The following is a 26,650-nucleotide window of genomic DNA, read 5'->3' on the forward strand; positions in this document are numbered from 1 at the left end:
AACTTTGGAGTTCAACGGGGGTCATGTAAAGGCCACTTGACATTGAAAAACAGTCTCTGGAAATGTTTTTTGAAAGGGACATTGAGAGGTCTTGTGAGGAAAACAAGCCTTTCCGGGAAACTGCCTGACTTCCAGCCATAGCAACAAGCCTTTCTGGGAAACCACCTGACTTCCAGCTCAATAAACAACGGAGCACTTTGGACACCTGGTGAAGTTGTTTACCAAGAAGTGACAGGTCAAGATTGATGGTTGACCTTTTGTCAGTTTCGTTTTTGAATGGTTTTGAGTTGGGGTTGAACTGTCTAAAAGGAGAGAACTTCCAAGGAGAGAAGAGAACTTCCAAGGAAGGAGAGAAGAACACAACCCAGCTCTGCTTTCCAGCACCTCTCTAAAAGATCCTGAGAAGACCACTCATCTTGTCTCCTGTCTGAAGAAAAGCCTGCTAAATTAATTCTCAATGCTGCCTGAAAAGAACTGTTGTAAAAGATTCCAGTGATCCGTCTACATGTACTCGGAGGCCAGACTGTATGCCAATTTTGGAACACAACATATCTCATCTGCTGTTTCTTCAAGAATGAGCAAGTATTCAGCTCAAGTGTTTGTTGTCTGTAACAGAGCTCTAAAAACAAAAATCCCTTTATTTTTCTGGTTAACTGGTGTATGTGTGTGAGTGTGAGGGGCTAAGGTGAAAAGGGAACTTGAAAATTTCAATCTGTGTGTTTATGCTTTACTTCATTATTAATTAAGACTTGTTATATAATAAACTGATTTTGTTTATTAAAGCAACCTGGTTGGTGTGTTTTATTCTGGGATAAAAATAAAGTCTATGATTGACCGTATCGGTAAGTAGGAAAACATTTAAATATATGTTGTGACCCGTGGAGAAGTGGAACTAGAATAAACAGTGCACTCCTGTCTCAGTTGTAACAATCGTCTCAGGAGTTCTTTAGGGAAGTGTCCTTGTCCGAGCCGTCTTCACATATTTCATTGCTAGCAGTCCCTCCACCATAAGGTCAGGAATGGAGCTGTTTGTTGATGATTCCATAATGTTCAGCTCTTTTCATAACTGCTCTGATAATGAAGCATCACATGGCAGGCTAAAGCAGGACATGAATAACTTCCAAACTTGAACTGACAAATGACAGGTATATTTAAGTTCCACGTAATTACAATTTCATGGAAGAGAAAACCCAGTCATCTTCCCTGACCCTTAATGGCATTAAGATTGCTGAACCTCCTACCATCATGGATTTGGGGGTTACACTTGATGGGAAGCTTAATTGGGCCAGTCATATTAGCAACATAAACACGAGTGAGCAGCGGTTTCGAACTTCCACCGTCCATCTGGAAGGCGTGAAGCCCAGTACCATTCAGGACAGAGCAATTCACTTGACCAATGCCTCTCCGCTGGATTACATAACCATGCCCTCCATCACTGGCTTACTCTGGCTACACATTGTACAGTCTACTGATGCACTGCACTAACTCATGAAGGTTACTTCAACAGCACCTTCCTCCTTTGTGTCCTGTATTAGCAAGAAGAGCAAGAGCAGCAAAATTGTCCGTGTTCATATCCAAGTTCTCCTCCAAGCAACGCCATCCTGACTGGGACATTTTCCACTGTTCCATCATTGATATTTGGTCATTTTCCTGAAATTTCCTACCTTTTTCATTCTTGTTAGTGTCTGCTTTTCATGTGGACATTTGGCTTTTCCAGCATTCAGAGGTTGTAAAACAGTTGATTTTGGGCTCTGTAAATGCTTTCCTTCAGCCACTGTGGGTGACCTCTTCTGTGATTGCATACTGTTTCACTGTGCAGAAGGGGGAAATCTTAGCTGATCAGGTGAAAAATCAGCTCTCTTGCAGTCTCTGGCTGGAGACTGTTAGTGTAGGTATGTAATCTGAGAATTATGGCTCTCAGTTAGTTGCACCAAGTGATACCAACTGAAGTCTTTTGAAGGCAGTAGGAGTATTAGATTACATATGAATGTTACCCTGCCTGGGCAAGATTTGTTTTTATTATTTTTTTTCACCCCCATTGCCAGTCAACCTAATTCCACTATTAGCAACAATCTCCCCCAAAATATCCTTACACAATATTAGTTTTGACTTCATATTAATCCCCATCTTCTCAATGGATTCTTTTTGACTTAAAACTCCAAATTAAACAATTTATTTTGATGACTTTGTCCACAGTTCTTTGCTGAAAACTCTCCTATTATATCTCTATGTTGTATAAATTGCAGCCTTTTCCAATTGTTATGACCGAGGCGGGAGGAGTGCACTGTCTTTTCTTGTTCCACTTCTCCACAGGTCACAACATATATTTAAATGTTTATCCGGTTACCACTACAACTGTTCATATACTTTATTTTTTTTATCCCAGAATAAAATAAGCCAACCAGGATTCATTAATAAACAAAAAAGTTATCAGTTTATTATCAAACAAGACTTACCCAGTAACAAAGCAAAGCATTAACACACAGATTGAGATATGAAAGTTCCATTTTTAAATCCCCCCCCCCCTCCCACACACACACCCTCTGAAAAAGAAATACAGAAATTCTCTCTGCAGAGATCTGTTGTAAAAAAAAAGACAAAAAAAAATACTTTGGCCAAATACTTGCTACTCCTGGAAGAAAAAAGAGAAGCTATGGAAAGATGTCAGGTGTCCCGTTTGGGTCTGGTGTCCCAAATACACATAGCCGGCTGTCACTGGGATCTTTCGAGAGCAGTTCTTTTCAGGTGATGTTGAAGGATCAGTTTGGCAGGCTTTCCGTGAGAAATGCAGCATCAGTTTCTCTATTTCTTAAACTTGATTCTCAGGAAGTTTGAAGAGGGTGAGCTCTTGGCTGGTTTTCTCCAACAGTCTTCAAAACAGTTCACACCCCAACACACTGTCCAAAGCAAAACCAAAAACAATATCTCAAGAGTCAAGCCTCCTGACCCCTATAAATCTTGACCTGTCTTTTCTCTATCAACATCTTTCCCAGGCCGCCAAGGTTTCTGTTATTTATTGTTTAAAGCACATGACTTCCAGCAAGGCTGTTTTTAAACAACATCTCCGTGTCCTTTCAATGAACTGTTAACAACAAAGCAAAGTCCAGCTTCTGTGAAATCTTCTGCCTTCCAGTGAATCCATCTCCACAATTTAAATATAAAGTCCTCAAAAACATATACATAACAAAAAATATAGAAGCCCTTTCATAACAATGTACTGCATAACCTGAACGAGCTTCTGCTGCAGAAGACTCAAGTATGTGGTAGGTTTCTTATTATCTCAGCCACTCAATCGACATGGATTTGGGTCATATAATTTAGAATTAAGCTTTACTTCCCATTTATATACAGGGCATGTGATGTTATGCAATGCAAGGGAAAAGAACTACTGACTTTAGAAGATGAGGTTCTAAAAACAGTTCAAAATGAAAGTCTACATTATTATATAATTGTTGCAATAAAACTGTCTTAAGTTTTATTGAATATGTAAAGGATGAGCATGCTGCAACAGCTAATTTTTAATCTAGTTTGTACAGTATAACATGGGCCCATTAGGAGAGTAGATGGTGTAGTGGTAATGTCATTGGACTAGTAATCCCAGAGGCTCAAGCCAATGATCTGAGTACATAGGTTTGAATTCCGCCATGGCAGATAGTAAACTTTAAATTAAATTAATAAATCTGGAATTAAAAGCTAGTCGAATGGTGACCATGTATTCATTGTTGATATTTTACTAATGTCCTTTAGAGAAGGAAATCTGCCATCCTTACCTGGTCTAGCCTATATGTGACTCTAGACCCTCAGCAAGTGGTTGACTCTTAAATGCCCTCTGAAATGGCTTAGAAAGCCACGCAGTTGTACCAAACTGCTACAAAGTCTAAGAAAAGGAATGAAACCCAGATGGACCACCCAGCATCGACCTAGGCACTGGAAACGACAAAGGCAAACTCAGTCCTGTCGAGACTGCAAAGTCCTCCTTGCTAACATTTGGGGGCTTGTGCCAAAATTGGGAGAGCTGCCCCATAGACTAGTCAAGCAAATGCCTGACATAGGCATGTTCACGAAATCATACCTTACAGACAATGTCCCAGACTCTACCATCACCATCCCTGGGTATGTCCTGTCCCACTGGCAGGACATACCCAACAGAGGTGGCGGCACATTGATATTCAGTCAGGAGGGAGTTGCCTTGGAGTCCTCAACATTGACTCCAGACCCCATGAAGTCTCATGGCATCAGGTCAAACACTGGCAAGGAAACCTCCTGCTGATTGCCACTTACCACCCAACCTCGGCTGATGAATCAATGTTTCTCCATGTTGAACACCAATTGGAAGAAATCTGTGGGTAACAAGGGCACAGAATGTACTCTGGGGGATTTCAATGTACATCACCAAGAGTGGCTCGGTAGCACCACTGCTGACCGAGCTGGCCGAGCCCTAAAGTGCGTAGCTGCTAGACTGGGTTTGTGGCAGGTGGTGAGGAAACCAAACAAGGGGGAAAAACCTACTTGAACTCGTCCTCACCAATCTACCTGTGGTAGATGTATCTGTCCATGATGGTATTGGTAGGAGTGATGATTGCACAGTTCTTGTGGAGACAAAGTCCCATCTTCATATTGAGGAAACCCACCGTTGTGTTGTGTGGCACAACCACTGTACTAAATGGGATAGATTTAGAACAGATCTAGCAATGCAAAACTGGGCATCCATGAGGTGCTGTGGGCCATCAGCAGCAGCAGAATTGTATTCCACCACAATCTGTAACCTCATGGCCTGGCATATCTCCATTTCTACCATTACCATCAAGCCAGGGGTCCAACTCCGGTTCAATGAAGAGTGCAGAGGGGCATGCCAGGAGCAGCACCAGGCATACCTAAAATATGAGGTGTCGGCCCAGTGAAGTTACAACCCAGGACTGCTTGCATGTGAAATAGCGAAAGCAGCATGCGATAGAGCTAAGTGATGCCACAACCAACGGATCAGATCTAAGCTTTGCAGTCCTGCTACCTACAGTCATGAATGGTGGTGAACAATTAAACCACTAACGATGGGGGAGCCTAGCACATCAGTGTAAAAGACGAGGCTGAAGCATTTGCATCCATCTTCAGCCAGAAGTGCTGACTTGATGATCCATCTCAGCCTCCTCCTGAAGTCCCCAGCATCAGATGCCAGTCTAGAGGCAATCCGATTCACCCCACATGATATCAAGAAACAACTGAAGGCACTGGATACTGCAAAGGCCTGGGCCCTGACAACATTGCAGCAATAGTACTGAAATCTTGTGCTCCAGACCTAGCTGCCCCCCCTAGCCAAGCTGTTCCAGTCCAGCTACAACACTGACATCTACCTGGCGATCTACATACCTGAAAAATGTCCCAGGTATGTCCTGTACACAAAAAGCAAGACAAATCCAACCCGGCCAATTACTGCCCTGTCAGTCTACTCACTTTCCATCGCTTTGCTGATGATCGAATTGTCAACCGTGCTATCAAGCGGCACTTGCTCAGCAATAATCTGCTCCTTGATGCTCAGTTTGGGTTCTGTCATGGCCATTCAGCTCCTGACCTCCTTACAGCCTTAGTCGAAACATGGACAAAAAGAGCTGAACCCCAGAGGTGAGGTGAGAGTGACTGCCCTTGACATCAAGGCAGCATTTAACTGAGTATGGCATCCAGGAGCCCTGGCAAAACAGGAGTCAATGGGAATCGGGGGAAAACTCTCCACTGGTTGGAGTCATACCTAGTGCAAAGGAAGATGATTGTGGTTGTTGGAGGTCAATCATCGCAGTCCCAGGACATAGCTGCAGGAGTTCCTCAGGGTAGTGTCCTGAACCCAACCATCTTCAGCTGCTTCATCAATGACCTTCCTTCCATCATAAGGTCAGAAGTGGGGATGTGCAGTCATCAGCAAACAATGTTCACCATTCACGACGATGAAATGCAGCAAGACTTGGGCTGGTGAGTGACAATTACCATTTGTGCCAGGCGATGACCATCTCAAACAAGAGAGAATCTAACCATCTTCCCTTGATGTTCAATGACATTACCATCACTAAATCTCCCACTGTCAACATCCTGGGGGTTAGCAGTGACCAGAAACTGAACTGGAGCAGCTACATAAATGCTGTGGCTACAGGAGCAGGTCAGAGGATGGGAATTCTCCGGCGAGTCACTCACCACTTGTCTCCTCAAAGTGTGTCCACCATCTACAAGGCACAAGTCAGGAGTGTGATGGAGTACTCTCCACTTGCCTGGATGAGTGCAGCTCCAACAACACAAGAAGCTCAACACCATCCAGGACAAAGCTACCCACTTGATTGGTGCCCCATCCAAAAAACTTGAACATTCACTCCCTTCACCACAGACTCTCAGTGGCAGCAATGTGTACCATACACAAGATGCACAGCAGCAATGCACCAAGGCTCCTTAGACAGCACCTTCCAAACCCCCGACCTCTACCACCTCGAAGGACAAGGGTAGCAGATGCATGGGAACATCACCATCTGCAAGTTCCCCTTGAAGCCACACACCATCCTGACTTGGAACTATATCGCTGTTCCTTCACTGTCGCTGGGTCAAAATCCTGGAACTCCCTTCCTAACAGCACTGTTGGTGTACCTACCCCAAGGACTGCAGCAGTTGAAGAAGGCACCATCTTTTCAAGGGCAGTTAAGGATGGACAATTATTGCTGCCTAGCCAGTGCTGCTCACATCCCACAAAGGAATACAAAAAAAGATGGCAGTGAAAAGAGGGAAAAGGAGGAAGTTGATGGCAATGACTGTAAATGGAGGGAAGGAGGAGATTGATGCAAATGACAATGGAAAGTGGGACTAATATTTTGAGGAAGGAGGGAGCAGTTGATGGGAGCAACACTTCGGGTGAGAGTGCCAGCGTTTCTTGAGGGTGAATGAGGAGGGGAGTCCCAGCATGTACTTGTGGGAGGGAGAAAGAAAATTACCAGGCTGAACAACAGAGAAGGAAAATAAAATCAGTTTAATTATATTTAGGAAGAAATAACTTGTATTTATATAGGCCCTTTCACAATCTTTAGTCATTTTAAAACGCTTCGCAGCCAATTGAGTGCTTTTGAAGCATAACCACTGTTTTAATGTAGGAATTGCAGCAGCCAATTTGCACAAAACAACGTCCCACAAACAATAATGAAATAAATGAGCAGATTACCTGTTTTTGATAGTTAAGGGTAAATGTTGGCCTGGTAACCAGGGGAACTCCCCTGCTGCTCTTCGAATAATGCCATGGGATCTTTTTTATGTCCTCCTGAGAATAATATGTCTCATCAGAAAGACAGCACTTCCAGCAGTGCAGCACTCCCTCAATACTCCTCTGAAGTGCCAACTGAGATTATGTGCTAAAATCTTTGGATTGGAGCTTGAAATACAACCAGTTGACTCAAAGGCGAGAGTGCTGCCTCTGAGCCAAGGCTGATACTTATAATGGGGAAGAGTGCACAAATGAATTAATGAGAGAAAGGAATACCAATGTAAATGGAGAGTTTTGGAGAAGGCCGTGTCTCTCTGGAAGCTTTGATTTGTCTCTTGAAATGCATCTGAAGGGTTTAGAATGCCTTTGTGAACTTACTGGGCAGTGTAGTGCGTGTTGGATGTGGGTGGTATGTCTGTTGAGGTAACTTGGTCAGTTGCCTTGTTGAAAAGCCAAATGTCGCTGTTGTATCTTTAATGAATTTAAAACCTATTAATTGCAAGGCATATTATTGTTTAACATTAACCAGAACATATGTAAAAAAAAAAATTGCAGGAGAGCATGCTCTTGGACTTCCTAAAAAGGCACCAATTTTGTAGCTTCATCTTTTAAATTTCCTTTTCAGGCTTTCATGTTGTCATGTTTAATGTTTCTCCATTATAAATGTGGAATATTCTGTGTACCTACCAATTAAGCTGCAAAACCTCTGTAACTACTTGTTTTCACATGTCGGCATCTTTCTTGATGTCAGCTGTCTGGATGCTGTGCCTGCTGTTTTAAAGGTTGGCCAGTTTTTACTAGTTTCCTAGGCTGTCATGTGCAGCATATTAAAGTCATCGAACGATGTATAAATTGAACAAAACCAGAAAATGCTGGAAATACTCAGCATGTCTGGCAGCATCTGTGGAAAGAGAAACAGTTAACGTTTCAGGTCTGTGAACTTTACCTGAAACGTTAATTCTGTTGCTCTCTTCACAGATGCTACCAGATCTGCTGAGTATTTCCAGCATTTTCTGTTTTTATTTCAGATTTCCAGCGTCTACAGTATTTTGCTTTTGTATGAATTGAACAGTTGTATAATACGCTGCTCTTTTCTGAAACTGAGAAGAAGACACAGACAATAAAAACTGCGTCCTGTGTAATTGACTTCAATTCCAAAGGGGCAGGCATTCCTATATCTGCTTCAAAAATGCTTGAAATTCTGTAATAATAGAGTAAGACTTCAAAAATTTCAAATGAAAATGTTCATTGCATGTAGCACTTTTCATTAGGTTCATGGGGAAACTGTGGGGGATTAATTGGATTATTCTTTCAAAGAGCTGGCACAGGCAAAGTGGACCAAATGGCCTCTTTGTGCTGTATAATTCTATGATTGAGGGTAGTTTGGGTCACACCTATTAATGACAGAGTGGTGACCTAAGGTTAATGATACAAAAACCAAAATACTGCAGATGCAGGAAATCTGAAATAAAAGCATAAAATGCTGGGAACACCCAGCAGGTCAGGCGTATCTGTGGCGAGAGGGAGGTAGAGTTAATGCTTCAGTTCTTCTGAGTCTTTGTCAGAACTGTTTTTGACTGGAGGGTTCAATTCCTGGCCTGCATTGATTTAAGAGATCTTGACTGGACAGATGGTATTGTCATATGTTGCGCTTGGTATTCCTATATCAGAGCTATTGGTTCTGATGAGTATTTAGTGACCTCTGCTTGAAATTTGTGCACGCGCTCACTGTTGTCCACTTATAAGAGATTTGAGTCGAGCTTTGATGACAGAGAAGCCTGCTGGTGCTCATGAAAAATGGCCACTTGTACAAAGAACTTGCGCATGTGGCTCGAATCCAGCATGAGTTGCCACTTTCAGGATGGAAGGGATGAAGCAGGGAAAATTGGACTGGAAGTTTAAAAAATAAGGGTAACCTGTTGAATTCTTGTCTTTTGTTACTAAATTTATGCAAGAGGTGTGTTGTAATGCTCGTCAAGTTCGGTGGTTTCCCCTGTTGAGTAGACATGTCTCAAAAATGGAAAATCAAATCTTTCAGGAATCAAGAATGCTAACTTTTGGCAGTAACAAATGATTATATCAACTCTTTCAGAACCAGCTTCCAGTGTTTTTGAAAATGTTGGTGTCAGTTATCATAAGCAGTGTTTTTAGCTTGTAACAAGATCAGAATACTTATTGCTTTTTATTCCTTTACAGCTTTCAAGTGGAAATCCTTTATATGAAAAGTATTATCGTCAGGTAAATTAAGCTTTACTTAGTATTCTGTGCATGTGACCATAACCCTTGTAAATTTCTCAACAAATTCAACTGCATAGACTGTTCTAACAAATTATGTTACAATAAACATTTGAATAATTTGTAAATTAAAAATAAGCCTTTTTACTATATAGGTCCGATGTCCAAAATCCGGCACCCTTGGGACCAAGACCATGCCGGATTCTGGATTTTCCCAGATTTTGGACAATAAAATTGGTAGCCTATCCTGGACCAAATTCAATGAATAAGAGATACCTGTACATGAAATAAAGTGTGAAAAACAATAACTAATGTACTGATGAATGATTTGATGCAAAAAAAAAAGGATCCTTGCCCCAAGGATTAGGCGGGGTTGAGGGTCGTTTGGGTTCACCTGGAGCGTGGGAACTAGACTGGCGGCCTCTTTTGACACCCCCGATCCATCACTGCACCCTGTTTGTTTCCTGCATGTGTTCCATTTGCCTGCTTAAAAGAGCATTTTAAGATTGGGACACGGCAAGGCAGCGAAATCAGAAGAGGTAAGTGACTGGTCTCATTTTAACTATCCCACCACTTCAGCCAGGAAGGGTGATGGGGGCTGGTGACAGGGATGGTCAGATAATCGCAGCAATACTGTACATCAGTTAAAGAGCAGCCTACGAACTCACGCAGCACCATGGTAGCAGTGGGATAATTGAATTGTGTGATTGACCATAGAAAAGAATTGCCGGTCAGATTACGGGCGATGTAAATGTCATATTTCACTGAACCAAATGCTAATGTTTGGATGGCCCAAAGCAATAAGTACTGACAATTTAGCCGCAGACCGCAGTTGCTGTTTGTGTACATTGGACCTTTTAGGGTAAAGGCCTGCTATCCGACCCGAACCCGACAGGACCTGACGACATGTGTCGGGTCAGGTTGCACTTCTGGGTCTGGCATTCAGGCTCGGGCTGGGCCGGGCTAGATCAGACACGCTGTATCACAGGTAAGTGGCTCCACAGTCAATTTAATTTTTGGACTAGAAAGGTGGTTTTGCAACAGTTATTTTGAGCTTGTGCAGATCAGCAACAAAGTGATAAATGGAAGGAAAGTTAACTGATGGGCGGGTCGGGTGCGGGCAAAAATGGAAGGACACGGGTCGGGCTCGGGCTCGGATGTGGTTCTGTCGAGCTCGGGTTGGGTTTTTTTTTAAACAGACCTGAGCAGGCCTTTACTTTAGGGTTAAGTGCCGATATTTAAAAGGTGCATACAGGAGTATAATATGAGTTTTTTTTTATAGCTTTGTACATGAGTTTCTACCCTCTTAGTACTCTATGAAAAGTTTAAAAATAAGAATTTATCTGAGGAAAATGGGTTTTGACTATTTGCCAAAATGCCCAGTTTTCAGACCATTCTGGTTTTAGGACAGTTGGATTTTGGACGTCCAATCTGTAAGGTGTAAATTGAACCATGATTTTAGTAGTAGATTTCAAACTGTAACATTATAAAACATATTCTCCATAGAGTGTTTCAGTGATATACATAGTTCTGTCCTTTTTATGCTTATTTTCTCTCCTTATTTGAAGGTGCTAATTCAAGCTGTGGTACATTTTCACAGTTGCTGTAGCTTTTGGTACCTTGCTCAAATGACTACATCATACATGAGTCTAGACCGTGAATAGCAGCAACCTATTCAACCATGGAGAACATCAGCGGAGTCCAGCAGCAGGGGTCAGTAGATAGCAATCATGAGTGCAAAATCTGGCTAACTACTTTTACCTCCTTAATGGACCAAGAGTACTGGGGTCAATTCTACTGCACAGCATAGATTGACCAGGTGATGCCAATGATTGGAAACTAGTTATGAAGAGAGACATGAGATACTGGGGACATTTTCATTGGAGCAGAGAAGGCCAAGAGGGGATTTAAGAATGATATTTAAAATTATGTAGGATGCGATCGAATGAAAAAGCATAGACTATTTTGTCTGGCTGGGGAGTTGGTAAGGAGGGGTCAGCAATTTAAAACCATCACTAGGAGAGTGAACAGCAAGTTTAGGAGAGGTTTCTTTATGCAGACAGTTGTTGGAGCATGGACTGCTTTGATACCAGTTGAGGAAGAGGCCAACAGGTAATGGGGAGAGACTAAGCATTGGGATTAGGTTTGAACTGCTGTAGCAAAGAGCTGGCACATACACAGTTGGTCAAATGGTCCCCCTTCTGGGATGTAAACTGATCTGGTACCTTTGCCTCAGCTGAGATCAGCTAATTCATATATCAGGTGCTCCTTTGATTTGAAAAGCCCTTGGGGAAACTCTGCTATCCATTTTTTATAAATGATCTATCTCCCTGAGCTAAAATGTGTATCCACTTTGTCCTATGTGTTCTTTGCAATGGAAACTTCCCACAGGAAAGTTATAATCACTTTAGATATGATTAATCATTCTCTACTAAATGTCTGTAATAATTGAGATATGGGAGGGAGAACAAGAGACAAAAAATAATCAAGGAAGCAACTTAATTGTGAAGCCCCTTTAAAACAAAAGACTTATCAGATTTTTAATATGCTGGTGCTCATTATTTTGGTGACCTGACCACAGCTAGTTGTGAATATGACGTTGTCTTCTTAATCAACATAGCCACACTGCTGAACTTGGAATAAGTGTGTGATTATGTGATGGACTCTGAATTTCTTCTGTATGCATAGACATGTCGAAGGAGGACACAGTCACATATGAATTTGTTTGATGTCCCCAGTACCTAGGCTTGATGCCCTTTACAACTAATACTAATCATATAGAAATTGTACACTGGAGTTCTCCCATATTTACTCCATCTCCATGTGCAAATTAATAAGTTGTCTTCCAGACTTTTTTCTGGGGGGGTTGGTGAGAGAACCAGTTGGATACTTTTCTTTTTTGGATTGTTGCAACATTTTCCCTTGTATAGCACTGCACTTTCTCTTTGCTTTTTCCACATTTATTGTAGAACTAATGGCAATTTCGCCATTGATTGCACTTTCTGCAATTAAGTGTATGGATTGTATCTAAAGAAATTGCAGTATAGGAAATTTACATCATATTTAAATATAGTTTTGCCAGTTTGCCTGCTCCTCTCCAGAAGGTGTTGACTTTTGCTGGGATGTGGTTCCATGGGTGCCAGGCATTCTCCAGTACAGACCCAATTTGACATTATTCTTGTGTGAGCCTTGATGTTGAGCACCAACAGGCTATTTGACTGTAGTGCTTGATCTTGTCATCACCCAAAGCTCCCATGCACATGTCCAGCAGTGATCAGCAACCAGAATATTGGATACTTTTCTGCTCAATATCTTGGGGTAGGTAAATTGCACAACCTTACTGCTTCTTGGCTGATGTTAAATACCTGAGCATACAGCTGAAATATGATCCAGTTTCTCAGTAGATAAACTTTAAATCTAGTTAAAATACAAAAGTAGACAATATAGAGTAAAACTCTCTCTCCTGTTGGTACAACTTTACCAAATAGGTTTACTTCCCATTTGTGTGGTGAAGTTTGGGGTTACATCCCATCTTGCCAGGATTCCTATGCATTCTTAGTACTTTGTTAAAACAATACACCTGCAATTCCCACCGAAACTGATGATCCAAAATTATACTTGGCAGTGTGTTTAGTTGTCAGTTTATTGCTTTTCCTACAGTGGAACATTATGCATCTTCTGTTGATTTCTGCCGTCTGCTCTCTGCCCCTTTTGTGATTGGCGTGTACAAAATAATTCTGACTTTTTTTTTCAAAAAGAGGGAGAAGAGAGAAAATTAGAATAGCTTCCGTGAGGAGTGCAGGACAGCATGCCAGGAGCAGCACTAGGCATACCTAAAAAATAGGTGCCAACTTGGTGAAGCTACAACACAGGACTACATGCATGCTAAGCAGTGGAAGCATCATGTAATAGAGCGAATCTGACCAACGGATCAGATCAAAGCTCTGCAGTCCTGCCGCACTCAGTCGTGAATGGTGGTAGATAATTAAACAACCAACAGGAGGAGGAGGCTCCGCAATCATCCTCATCCTCAGTGATGGGGGAGCTCAGCACGTAGTGCAAAAGACAGGGCTGAATCATTTGCAACAATCTTCAGCCAGAAGTGCTGTGTGGATGATCAATCTCAACCTCCTCATGTGGTCTCCACCATCACAGATGCCAGTCTTCAGCCCACTTGATTCACTGCATGTGATATCAAGAAATGGCTGAAGGCACTGGATACCGCAAGGGCTATGGGTCCTGAAAACATCCCGGTAGTAGTACAGAAGACTTGTGCTCCAGAACTAGCCATGCCCTGAGCTTTTCCAGTACAACTATGACACTGACATCTACCCGGCAATGTGGAAAATTGCCCAATTATGTCCTGTCCATAAAAAGCAGACAAATCCAACCTGACTAACTACCACCCAATCAGTCTACTCTCAATCATGAGCAAAGTGATAAAAGGTATCGTCAACAGTACTATTAAGTTGCACTTACATGGCAATAATCTGCTCACCGATCCTCAGTTTTGGTGAGATGAGAGTGACAGGTTGGACTTGTCTTGCTTTTTGTGTACAGGACATACCTGGGCAATTTTCCACATTGCCGGGTGGATGCCAGTGTTGTAGCTGTACTCGAACAGCTTGGCCAGGGGTGTGACAAGTTCTGGAGCACAGGTCTTCAGTACTATTGCCGGAATGTTGTCAGGTCCATAGCCCTTGCAGTATCCAGTACCTTCAGTCGTTTCTTGATATCACGCGGAGTGAATCGAATTGGCTGAAGTCTGGCATCTATGATGCTGGCGACTTCAGGAGGAGGCCGAAATGGATCATCAACTCAGCACTTCTGGCTGAAGATTGTTGCAAATGCTTTAGCATTATCTTTTGCATTGATGTGCTGGGCTCCCCCATCATTAAGGATGGGGATATTTGTGGAGCCACCTCCTCCAGTTAGTTTTTTAATTGTCACCATCATTCACGACTGGATGTGGCAGGACTGCAGAGCTTAGATCTGATCCTTTGGTTATGGGATCATTTACCTCTATTGCCTACTGCTTACGCAGTTTGGCACGCAAGTAGTCCTGTGTTGTAGCTTCACCAGGTTGGCACCTCATTTTGAGGTATGCCTGGTGCTGCTCCTGGCATGCCCTCCTGTACTTTTCATTGCACCAGGGTTGGTCTCCTGTCTTAATGATAATGGTAGAGTGGGGGATATGCCAGGCCATGAGGTTACAGATTGTGGTTGAGTACAATTCTGCTGCTTCTGATGGCCCACTGCGCCTCATGGATGCTCAGTTTTGCATTGCGAGATCTGTTCGAAATCTATCCCATGTGGCACACTGGTAATGCCACACAACATGATGGAGGGTATCCTCAATGTGAAGGCGGGACTTCATCTCCACAAAGACTGCGCGGTGGTCACTGCTACCAATAAAGTCATGGACAGAAGCCTCTGCAGCAGGCAGATTGGTGAGGACGAGGTCAAGTATGTTTTTCCCTCGTGTTGGTTCCCCCACCACCTGCCTCATACCCACTCTAGCAGCTATGTCCTTTAGGACTCTGCCAGCTCGGTCAGTAGTGGTGCAACCGAGCCAGTCTTTGTGATGGACATTGCAGTCTCCCACCCAGAGTACATTCTGCGCCCTTGCCATCCTCAGTGCTTCCTCCAAGTGGTGTTCAACATGGAGGAGTGCTGATGCATCAGCTGAGGGAGGGTAGCAGGTGGTAATCAGCAGGAGGTTTCCTTGCCCATGTTTGACCTGATGCCATGAGACATCATGGTGTCTGGAGTCGATGTTGAGGACTCCCAGGGCAACTCCCTCCCGACTGTATACCACAGTGCCGCCACCTCTGCTGGGTTAGTCCTGCCGGTGGGACAGGACATACCCGGGGATGATGATGGCAGTGTCTGGGACATTGTCTGTTAGGTATGATTCCGTGAGTATGACTATGTCAGGCTGTTGCTTGACTAGTCTGTGGGACAGCTCTCCCAACCTTGTCACAAGCCCCCCGATGTTAGTCAGGAGGACTTTGCAGGGTCGACTGGGTTGGGTTTGTCGTTGTTGTTTCTGGTGCCTAGGTCGATGGCAGGTGGTTCGTCCGATTTCACACGATAAAAGAAAAAATGGGGCCAGCGGTTATGATCTAAAATTATTGAACTCATTGTTGAGACCGAAAGGCTCTAAAGTGCCCAGTCCTTGAGATTGCATTGAGCTTCATTGGAACACTGTTGCAAGCCGAGGACAGAAGGGTCAGAGTGGGAGCAAGTTAGAGAATTGAAATGGCTAGCGACAGGAAGCACGGGGTCACGCTTGTGGACTGAATGGTGGTATTCTGCAAAGTGGTCACCCACTTTGTATTTGGTCTCCCCAATGTAGAGGAGACCACATTGTGACAGCAAATACAGTATACTAAATTTAAAGAAGTACAAGTAAATCACTGCTTCACCTGGAAGGAGTGTTTAGGACCTTGGATGGTGAGAAGGGAGGAGGTAAAAGGGCAGATGTTGCATCCAATGCGCTTTCATGGAAAGGTGCCGTAAGAAAGGGAGGTCGTGTTGGGGTGACTGAGGAATTTACCAGGGTGTCGTGGAGGGAATGGACCTTTTGAAAAACTGAAGGGGGAGGGGAATATATGTTTGGTGGTGGAATCATGCTGGAGATGGCAGAGGATGAATACGGAGGCTGGTGGAGTGGAAGGTGAGTACAAGGGGATCCCTATCGTGGTTCTAGAAGGGAGGGTAAGGGGTGAGAGCAGAAGTGGGTGAACTAGATCGGACATGGTCGAGAACACTGTCCGCCACAGTGGGGGGAGGGGGGTGGGGTGGGTGTGGGTGTGGTGGAGGGGCCGGGCAGGGGGATGTCCTTGGTTGAGGAAAAGGAAAGACATATCGGAATTGCTAGAATGGAAGGTTGCATTGTTAGAACAGATATAACGGAGACGGAGAAACTGGAAGAATGGAATTGAGTCCTTGCAGGGAGTGGGGGTGTGAGGAAGTGTAGCCAGGTAGCTGTGGAAGTGAGTCTTTGGGCTTATCGTAAATAGTGGTTGATCGCCTATCCCCACAAATGTTGACCGGGAAGTCAAGGAAGGGAAGAGAAGAGTCTGAGGTGGCCATGCGAGGGTGAGAGAAAGGCGGAAATTGGAAGCAAAGGCAAAAACATTTTGCCGTTCGGGGCAAGAGCAGGAAGTGCCACTGATATCGTCAGTGTATTGTAGGAGGAGGGAGGGGGCCTGAGTAGGAGTGGATACAAGGAAAGTTCCACATATCCCACAAAAAGGCAGGCATAGCTGGGACCCATGCAGGTACCCATAGCAACACCTTTTACTTGTAGGAAGCGAGTGGAGATTTTTAAAATTCATTCATGGGATGTGGGCATCATTTGCTATGCCAGCATTTATTGCCCATCCCTAATTGCCCTTGAGAAGGTGGTGGTGTGTTGCCTTCTTGAACTGCTGCAGTCCATTTGGGGTAGGTATACCCACAGTGCCGTTAGGAAGGGAGTTCCAGGATTTTGACCCAGCGACAGTGAAGGAACGACGATATCGTTCCAAGTCAGGATGGTGTGTGGCTTGGAGGGGAACTTGCAGGTGGTGGTGTTCCCATGTATTTGCTGCCCTTGTCCTTCTAGTTGGTAGAGGTCGCGGGTTTGGAAGGTGCTGTCTAAGGAGCCTTGGTGCATTGCTGCAGTGCATCTTGTAGATGGTACACACTGCTGCCACTGTGCATCGGTGGTGGAGGGAGAGAATGTTTGTAGATGGTGTGCCAATCAAGTGGGCTGCTTTGTCCTGGATGGAGTCGAGTTTCTTGAGTATTGTTGAAGCTGCACCCATCCAGGCAAGTGGAGAGTATTCCATCACGCTCCTGACTTGTGCCTTGTAGATTGTGGATTGGCTTTGGGGAGTCAGGAGGTGAGTTACTCACCTCAGGATTCCTAGCCTTTGACCTGCTGTTGTAGCCATGGTATTTATATGGCTGCTCCAGTTCAGTTTCTGGTCAATGGTAACCCCTAGATGTTGATAGTGGGGGATTCAGCGATGGTAATGCCGTTGAATGTCAAGGGGAGATGGTTAGATTCTCTCTTGTTGTAGATGGTCATTGCCTGGCACTTGTATGGCGCAAATGTTACTTGCCACTTATCAGCCCAAGCCTGGATATCGTCCAGGTCTTGCTGCATTTCTACACGGACTGCTTCAGTATTTGAGGAGTTGCGAATGGTGCAGAACATTGTGCAATCATCAGCGAACATCCCCACTTCTGACCTTATGATTGAAGGAAGGTCATTGATGAAGCAGCTGAAGATGGTTGGGCCTCAGACACTACCCTGAGGAACTCCTGCAGTGAGGTCCTGGAGCTCAGATGATTGACCTCTAACAACCATCTTCCTTTGCGCTAGGTATGACTCCAGCCAGCGGAGGGCTTTCCCCCTGATTCCCATTGACCTCAGTTTTGCTAGGGCTCCTTGAGGCCATACTCCGTCAAATGCTGCCTTGATGTCAAGGGCAGTCACTCTCACTTCACCTCTTGATTTCAGCTCTTTTGTCCATGTTTGAACCAAGGCTGTAATAAGGTCAGGAGCTGAGTGGCCCTGGCGGAACCCAAACTGAGCGTCACTGAGCAGGTTATTGCTAAGCAGGTGCTGCTTGATGGCACTGTTGATGACACCTTCCATCACTTTACTGATGATTGAGAGTGGGCTGATGGGGTGGTAATTGGCCGGGTTGGACTTGTCCTGCTTTTTGTGGACAGGACAGTTGAAGGAGAAGTTGTTCAGTATGAGAACAAGTTCAGCCAGGCAGAATAGGGTGGTGGTGGATGGGGCTGGTTGGGCCCCAATTCAAGGAAGAAGCAGAGAGCCTTCAGGCTACCTTGGTGGGGGATGGAGGTGTAGAGGGATTGGACATCCATAGTAAATAGGAAACAGTGAGGGCCTAGGAACTGGAAACTGTTACAGTGACGGAGGGCATTGCAATAGTCACCGATGAAGATGGGATAATGCTAAACAAGGGGAGAAAAAATAGAGTTGGCATTTATTTTACAGGAGCAGCTTGGAATCTGTGTATACATGTAGACATTGGGTGGGTACAGAGAAATTAGGCTTGGCTGTGAGGCCTCCCTGGTCAAATATCCTTGGAAAATACAGTCTCTAGGTCTGCAAATAAAGGATGGCTGCTTGGGTGTGATATTGAACTGTACTATTTTTCTAGTACAAAAATAATTTAAAATAGTATTTGCAAGCACTAAACATGGTGCCATCTAATTTCTGCATCTTTTTCCCTCGAAAAATGCTTCGAGCATATTTTTGATGCAGCCATAATTCGAAAATATTTGCTTTTAGTTTGCAGTAACCTTTGTGTAATTCCTGACACTATTTTGATTCCTTATTGGACGATCTCCACAATATTTTCTCTCTTGTCTGTTCCTGTTTCTAGTTGTTGCTTTTGCATTGAACTTTATTTTGTTTCTATTCTAAGGTCTCATTTGAATTCCATTCATTTTGAAGATTAGTTAGCTGTGTCCTATTATTAATTCAAAACTGCACAGACAAGGGCTTTGTCACAAATACTGACAGCCCTTCCTAAAAATGAATTACCTCTGGGAAAGAAATTGACATTTATCTGTATGCAATATGGTTTACCTAGTCTCATGTTCAGAACCAAAAATGCCATTTGTGTTTATTATCCCGAAATTTTTCCTTTATGTTAATTTTGAATGATGTGTTTCAGTTGGCATTTATTTTACAGGAGCAGCTGGCCAATAGTAGTGTTGGGTATGAGTATACTGTTGACTTCTTATGATGGTACTTTTGCCTTTGTTAACATTTTCAGATAAATAAGACCACATGTATTTTGTTACTATCAAAAGGATCGTTTTCTTTCCCTTCCCTTCCAGTTTTTATTTTTTCCTTCCCTCTTGGCCTTCAGCACCATTATACCTTGAAAGTCGATAGGTAACTTACTCCAAGGCTTTGGTCAACACTACTCTGCAGTTCTACTGGCAAGAGGATGACAGTGGCCTGGGGTGACTTGCCTTTTAAGAATTTTATATTACAGTATCTTTTTCTTTCAGTTTATTGACTTGGGGATGAGTGTCCAGCCTCACTTTTGGTGCTTCTCCTAGGTTCAGGCACTCTTCATATGGAAAATCACAAGGTTATTAGTTAGTATACCAATGTGCTCCCACCAGATGGTCTCTATGGGAAATTCTGTTTTAAATGTGCTTGTGGAATCAAGCAGAACATTGCCATGCTTAAAACTTCCAGTGTCTTGTCTTTCACTTATACAGATTGATACAGCGAGTGGTGGGAGAGTTGGAGCAGCTGAAGCTGCCTCATTTTTAAAAAGGTCTGGCCTGTCTGACCTAGTGCTTGGAAAGGTACTGCTTTCTTTTTGTAATAATTCTGTTTCCTGTGCTGAACTTAAATGATTGATGTATGAGTTTCATCGCTTGTATGTCCTATAATACTGCAGCAAGTAAATTATTCATTATAGTAAATAGTTGTATTACTGTAATATTAACCCTTCAAAAAAATTCATTTTATCCTTTTGCCCTCCAAATCTCTGTCTTGTTCCCCATTTGTTACTGCTCTATTTTATCCGGACTAATTTTAATCTCTCCTGCCTGCTGTACCTCCATTCAACCTATTAAAGCTCCTTTTGAGTAATCTTTAGAATTTTAAAATTGCTTTTCTTTTTCTGACTTCCACTTGAGCTGTTGCTTTTAATACGTTGTGAACTTGAACACTAAATCCCACATCATCTAACTTTACCCATTCAAAGAATAATTATTACCTCAGATTTTGCTGAGCAGGGTACCTTGCAATGTGCCCTGTTAGCTAGATTTTCTCCATTACCCTTCAGCTCAAATTATTTGCGCGTAACTTGCTGGAGGTGCAAGTTGACAATGGGGCCATGGGACATCTGGGATCTTGTTGAACAATGGGACCCTCAATGCATCTCCTTTGTCAATGAGAGTTAAGGATTGAGAAAGTAACAGAGAATGACATTAAAGAAAGTAGGGAGAATTAAAGGCAAAGCATAGGAAGAGAATTAAAGAGAGGGAAAGAAAGATTGTATTAAGAGATCGAAGAGAGACAGAAAGGAAAAGTAAGAAATAACATTTTAAAATTAATTGTAAATTTTCAACATTGCTAACGACAGTTTACTACTACCTGTAGGAATAAGACTCTACTGTTTAATTTTTTCACTTTCTGGGCCAGAGAGGTTGAGTGGTATTACTGAAACATAAAAACATCAAGAGCAGGAGTAGGCCACCTGGACCTTCAAGCCTGCTCTGGCATTGAATGCAATTATGGCTGATGATCTACCTCAACTCCACTTTTCTGTACAATCCCCATAACCCTTAATACCCAAAAATCTATCTACTTCTGTCTTGAATCTACTCAATGACTGAGAATCCATAGCTGTCTGGAGTCGAGAGTTCCAAAGATTCACACCCCTTTGAGTGAAGAAATGTCTCCTCATCCCAGTCCTAAATGAGACTGTGACTCTGTGTTCCAGATTCCCCAGCCAGGGAAAACATTTTCTCAGCATCTATCCTGTCAGGCCCCTCAAGAATTTTATCTTTCAATGAGATCACCTCTCATTTTTCTAAACTCTAGGGAATATAGGCCGTGTCGACTCAGTCTGTCCTCATAGGACAATCCCTTGCCCCAGGAACCAGACTAGTGAACCTTCATTGCAATCCCTCTAGGGAAAATATGACTATCCTTAGGTAAGGAGACCAAAACTGCACACTATTGCAAGTGTGGCCTTACCAATGCCCTGTGTAATTGTAGTTAAGGTTCTTTATTTTTGTACTCTAATCCCTTTCTAGCAAAAGCAAATATTCCATTTGCCTTCCAAATTACTTGTTGTAACGTCATGTGATTCATGTACAAGGATTTCCAGGACGCTCTTGATGGAAACATTTCCTAGTGTCTCTCCATTCAAAAAATATTCTGCTTTTTTTATTTTTCCTACCAAAGTGGATAACTTTACACTTTAGCACATTGTATTGGAGAAACATAAATCTCTTTATCAAAAAGTTGCCTGCATTATTAAGTAGCAGCCCTAACTTTCTGCAGCAAATTTAATTAGGAGTTAATTAGCAAATGCACCAATTTCATGAAACCCAGGAAGTTTGACAGCGAGCTGCGATTTTCACAAGACTGGACGCTGCGGCGCAAATCATCCAACAACAGCAATTTGCAAGTCATGCAGTATCTCTTCCTTACAACGAGTTGCTGAGCGGTTTACGAATTAATAGTGGCGAGTGCTATTAAACTCGCCTTTATCTTAGCAACAAAATCTGTGCCACTGCTTTTTTTTTTAAACCAAAATGTGCTAACTCACATTTACTGGTATTGAATTTAATCTGCTGTTTTTTGCCCAGTCCCATTCCAACAATATCTTATTGAAGCTTCTGTTGATCCTCAGAATTATTTAGTATGTCCCTTATTTTAGTATTATCTGCAGATATTATCTCTAACCTTGTATCGATATCATTGATGTTCAGAGTGAACAGAAATAGTCTGAAAACAGAACCCTGTGGGACACCACTCTCTGACACTGCCCTCAACACCTACTCTGTTTTCTCACTTCTGACCAGTTTTTAATTCCGTTTGCTACCCTACCATTTTTCAGTCAAAGGGTTATAGGGGGTAGACGGAAAAGTAGAATTGAGGCCACAATCAGATCAGCCATGATCTTATCAAATGGCAGAGCAGCTTGAGGGGACGAATGGACTACTCTTGCTCCTAATTCATATGTCGGTATTTATGTTTGTATGTCAATTTGTTTTATTGTGAGCTAGCATCTCCCTGTACATACGTGTGAATTTACACAAGAAATGCTAACTCATTCTTGTTTTGTCTTAAAATAATGAAATGTTGTTATAAACAAATGAACTGAATGTAAGATGTGGGTTAACTGTATATATTAGATGATCTTCCATGGCATTGTACAGGTAATGCAGAGGAAATGTTGTCTTCAGATGGATACAATCTGCATGTTAGTCATTCATTCTGTTTTTATTTTTATATTTCAATTATAAGTAATATGTTCACATTTGTAATGAAAACAGCTTTTGTTGCACTGTTTATAGGAATTTATAATGGAAAAAGTTCACAAATGTGTGTGCAGTTGCAAGATTTTTAGTATTACTAGTCAGTCTCCATGGTATGGCATACAGTAAGTCAGAATATGAATTGCAACTGTGGATACTAAAATAAACTAGGAAAGAAATAGAGGAAAATATGTAAATGTTTAGTAGAAAAAGGATTCGTGCCAGAGGACGGTAAAACACCAAATATAATTCTTATCTTCAAAAACGGAGTTAGACTCAAATGGAGTTAGCTTGATGTCAGTGGTGGGAAAGATACTAGAGTCTTTGCTGAAGATCAGATGGCCAATCATCTAGCAACAGAGAATATAATGAAAGAACAGTCAGCATAGATTTCTAAAAGGAAGGTCATGTTTAACGAACCTTATTGAATTATTTTATGAAATAACAGAGTAAACAGGGACAATGCAGTGGATGTAGTATATATAGACTTTCAGAAGGCCTTTGATATAGTGCTACATGACAGACTTGTGACGATGATCAAGGCATGAAGAGTCGGGGGCTGGATAGCAGGATTGATTGAAAAATGGCTACAAAACAGATAACAGTTTCTCAGACTGGCAGAAAGTAGGAAGTAGTGTCCACAGTGATCTATGCTGGGACCACTTATTTTCACCATGTACGTAAATGATTTGGTCTCAGAAATTGGAGGTATGGCATTGAAATTTCCAGATGATGCCAAATTGGGCAAAGCAAATAATGTGGAGGGCTGCAGCAGTATATAGCAAGATAGAAGCAAGCTTGCTGAGTGCGCAGATAAAATGGCAATTGAAATTTAGTAAGGCAAAGTGTGAGGCGTTTCACTTTAGTAGGAAGAATAAGGGGGCCATTTGTTAACATGGCCACTTTTTCAATAATTTTTCATCTTTGACATCTGTCATCTTCACTGGCCTTTTTCCCCCCATTTATTTCTTTCTCTCTGCTCTGGTTACTTTTTTTTAATTGCCCTATGTGGACTATCAGAAGTTCTGTTTCCATACCCCTCTTTGTCTATTCTCTGTCTAGTTTTACAGTTGATGCCTTACTTTTCAAAAGAATAAAAATATGGGTTTTCCTTGCTCTTAAGTGGATTGCATAAGTGTTATGTGGAACCTGAGATATTTATGCGGTTTTCCCTGTTAATTTGCAATAGCAGCCCGTTACACACTCTAAAACTGCCAATGTAATTGTCCTTTTATAATCCTCTGCTGGATCATGTCTGGAGTAACTTGAAGATATCCTACCCTTTTGCTGTTTTATCCTTCTAGATTTACATGGATGACTAATGTAGATCTTGAAGACAAAGGCATTAAGAATAACATGGCCTAAAGTCTGCTTAGTTTTTAGGACACCTTTGATAAAATTCATTGAGTGAATTTTGTCTTATTTTTCTAAACTTTACTGTAGTTTTCCAGAGGTTGCAGAATGCTGTTACAGTATTTGTGAATACTAAGCAGACTGTAGTAACATTTTAAAAATCCTCGTAAGATGTACTGTGTTTTTAATCTGCCAATTGCATTTATTTCAGATATGGGATTTAGCTGATGCGGATGGAAAGGGCTTTTTAAACAAACAGGTATTTTTTTTAAATGTTAAAGCGGGAAAATTTTCAACAGTTGCTGGATTTATTTAGTATTTTACAATAGTTTGTATCTTTAGAACGGTTACAAATTAGTTGTTCTGTTCATATAAGTCAATTAATTTAAATGTTTATTTTATTTCCTTTAGGAATTTTTTGTTGCCTTAAGGCTTGTAGGCTGTGCCCAAAATGGACTTGAGGTCTCTCTGAACAGTTTACACCTTGCTGCTCCAGCACCAAAATTCGTAAGTAAATTCATTTCATATTCTTTGTAATTTGAAATGACAGCAGAGTTTTGACCTATTGTCTCCTGTTCAGGAATTCAGTCTGGCGCTTACATGTTTTCATGTCATTTCATTCAAAGGGGGACTAATACGGTCAATATTTTTTGATATCTGAGGCCTGCATTTAATCTCGGCACAGACTCAAGGAATGAAAATTTTCTTTCTCTCTCTCTTTTATTCACCCCCCCCCCCTTTCACCTTTTACTCTTGTTCTCTCTCCCCATGTCTCTCTTCATCTCTTTGCCCTACCCCACCATTTTTCATGTGTCTCCCTTGCTCCAACTTTCCCATCTCTTCCTTGTCCCTTCTCTCCCTTGTCTCATCTGTTCCTCCCCATGTTCCCCGATTTTCTCCCCCCCCCCCCCCCCCCACCCAAAAATATGCTTTCTTTTTTCAAATTATCATGATTTTTGGTCCCTCTCCAAACTTCTAAGCTAATTATGCATTAAGGAACTAAAGCTAAAGAGTTATGGGATTAGTTTATTTTTGTAGAACAAAATGAAAAAATTGTTCACCTTGACTTTTGTTCTACCAAGATCACTGCAATTCTTATTTATGAATCTGGTCACTTTTCTTCTTAGAATGATAGAAACAGTCCATTACCGACTAGTGGACCAACACCTGTTGATGTTTCCTGGGCTGTGAAGGTACAGCATTTAAAATGTTGAGTTTTAACATTGCTCTATTTTTTAGATTTTTGACTATCCAATAAAAGATCTGTGACTGAAAGTGGGATGTGGCTTGACAATTTACCTTTTTTTAAAAATTTAAACACTGCTTGTATATATTAAATGAGGATTCAGTGATTAGGTTTTTAATTTTTTTTTCCAGAAGTCCATCAATATAATACCTAGAAACTTATAAAGCAGTCAGTAAAGTTGTGAACATTTTCTAACCCTGAGGGTTTTTCTGTGTGTGTGTGTGTAAAATTCAATACGTTGTGTGTGAGCAAGGTATGAAATATCAAACTTGTGAATTAAATTGTTTTTCTTTATATGCCTTCAGTCCTAAAATTGTAAATAATTTTAGTTAAAAATATAAATGTGTAGATTAACATTTGTAAAGCAATTTGCAAGAAGAGTTCCTTGTTCATAGTCATTAACTTACAGCTGTATTAATATATCAATTGCAGTTGGAAGAAAAGGCGAAGTATGATATAATTTTTGACAGCCTTAATCCAGTGAATGGTTTTCTGTCTGGTGATAAAGTGAAACCTGTGCTTCTCAACTCTAAGCTACCCGTGGATGTCCTGGGAAGGGTAAGAACAATATTATACTTGAAAAATTCGCAAAAGGCAATTCTTTTTATTTATTCACTTGCGGGATGTTGACATCACCGGCTAGGCCAGTATTGTTACCCATCCCTAATTGCCCTTGAACTGAATGGCTTGCTAGACCATTTCAGAGGGCATTTAAGAGTTAACCACATTGCTGTGCGTTTGGAGTCACATGTAGGCCACACCAGGTAAAAGTGTGATGTCCAGAATTAGAAGTAATAATCCAGCTGGGACTGAGCTTGTAGCTTTTAGCATAACTTCCTGGTTTTTGTACTGTGAGCCTCCTATTTATAATGCTCCGGATCCCCTTTGCTTTATTAACTGCCCTGTTAACTTGTCCTGCCACCTTCAGAGATTTGTGCACAAACACCCCCAGTCTCTCTCTTTTTGCTTTAATATTATACCATTTAGCATGTGTGTGTCTCCTCATTCTTCCTACCTAAATGTATCACCTCCCACTTTTGTGCATTGAATTTCATCTGCTGTGTGTCTGCCCATTCCACTAGCATGTCTATATCTCCTTTAAGTCTATTACTATATTCCTCACTGTTTACTATGCCTCCAAGTTTCATGTCATATGCAAATTATGAGACTGTGCCCTGTGTCCCCAAATCCAAGTCATGTACCTTCAGCGTAGGAAATAATTACATAAATCTTGCAGAATTTAACTTGCCTTCCATTTGTTCCAGTTACTTTCTCTTTATTCCATTGATGTATGCTTCCTTCTATATTCCATTATCTCTCTCATTTCTTACGTTTTCTTCTCAGTCTTTCCACATCTGAGTGTCAATAAATGCAAGAGAAAATTAATGAAGCTGAACAAAGGAAATTATGTTTGCAGTTATATTGCTACTATCCTGCGATTGTGAAGTGGCTTTGGATGTGCACCAGTGCAAAACTTGCATTATAACTTGGTTATCAGATTCTGGCTAGCACTAAGGCCTAGTTGTGTGAGGTTCCTTTCTTGGAGG

At 41.9% G+C, this 26,650-nt stretch overlaps 1 protein-coding gene across 3 annotated transcripts in view; it reads left to right on the forward strand.

The window, feature by feature from the left end:
- The window catches only part of eps15 (epidermal growth factor receptor pathway substrate 15), a 217,462-nt gene that overhangs the window by 30,973 nt on the left and 159,839 nt on the right, over window positions 1–26,650 (forward strand). For all 3 annotated transcript variants that reach the window (XM_068037147.1, XM_068037148.1, XM_068037145.1), the window contains exons 2-7: window positions 9,419–9,460; window positions 19,724–19,813; window positions 24,069–24,116; window positions 24,269–24,364; window positions 24,985–25,050; window positions 25,536–25,661. In XM_068037147.1, the coding sequence (XP_067893248.1) occupies window positions 9,419–9,460; window positions 19,724–19,813; window positions 24,069–24,116; window positions 24,269–24,364; window positions 24,985–25,050; window positions 25,536–25,661 (468 nt within the window). The remainder of the gene's footprint in view (window positions 1–9,418; window positions 9,461–19,723; window positions 19,814–24,068; window positions 24,117–24,268; window positions 24,365–24,984; window positions 25,051–25,535; window positions 25,662–26,650) is intronic.

This window comes from Heterodontus francisci, chromosome 8, assembly GCF_036365525.1.
Source record: "Heterodontus francisci isolate sHetFra1 chromosome 8, sHetFra1.hap1, whole genome shotgun sequence".
Classification (NCBI taxonomy): Eukaryota; Metazoa; Chordata; class Chondrichthyes; order Heterodontiformes; family Heterodontidae; genus Heterodontus; species Heterodontus francisci.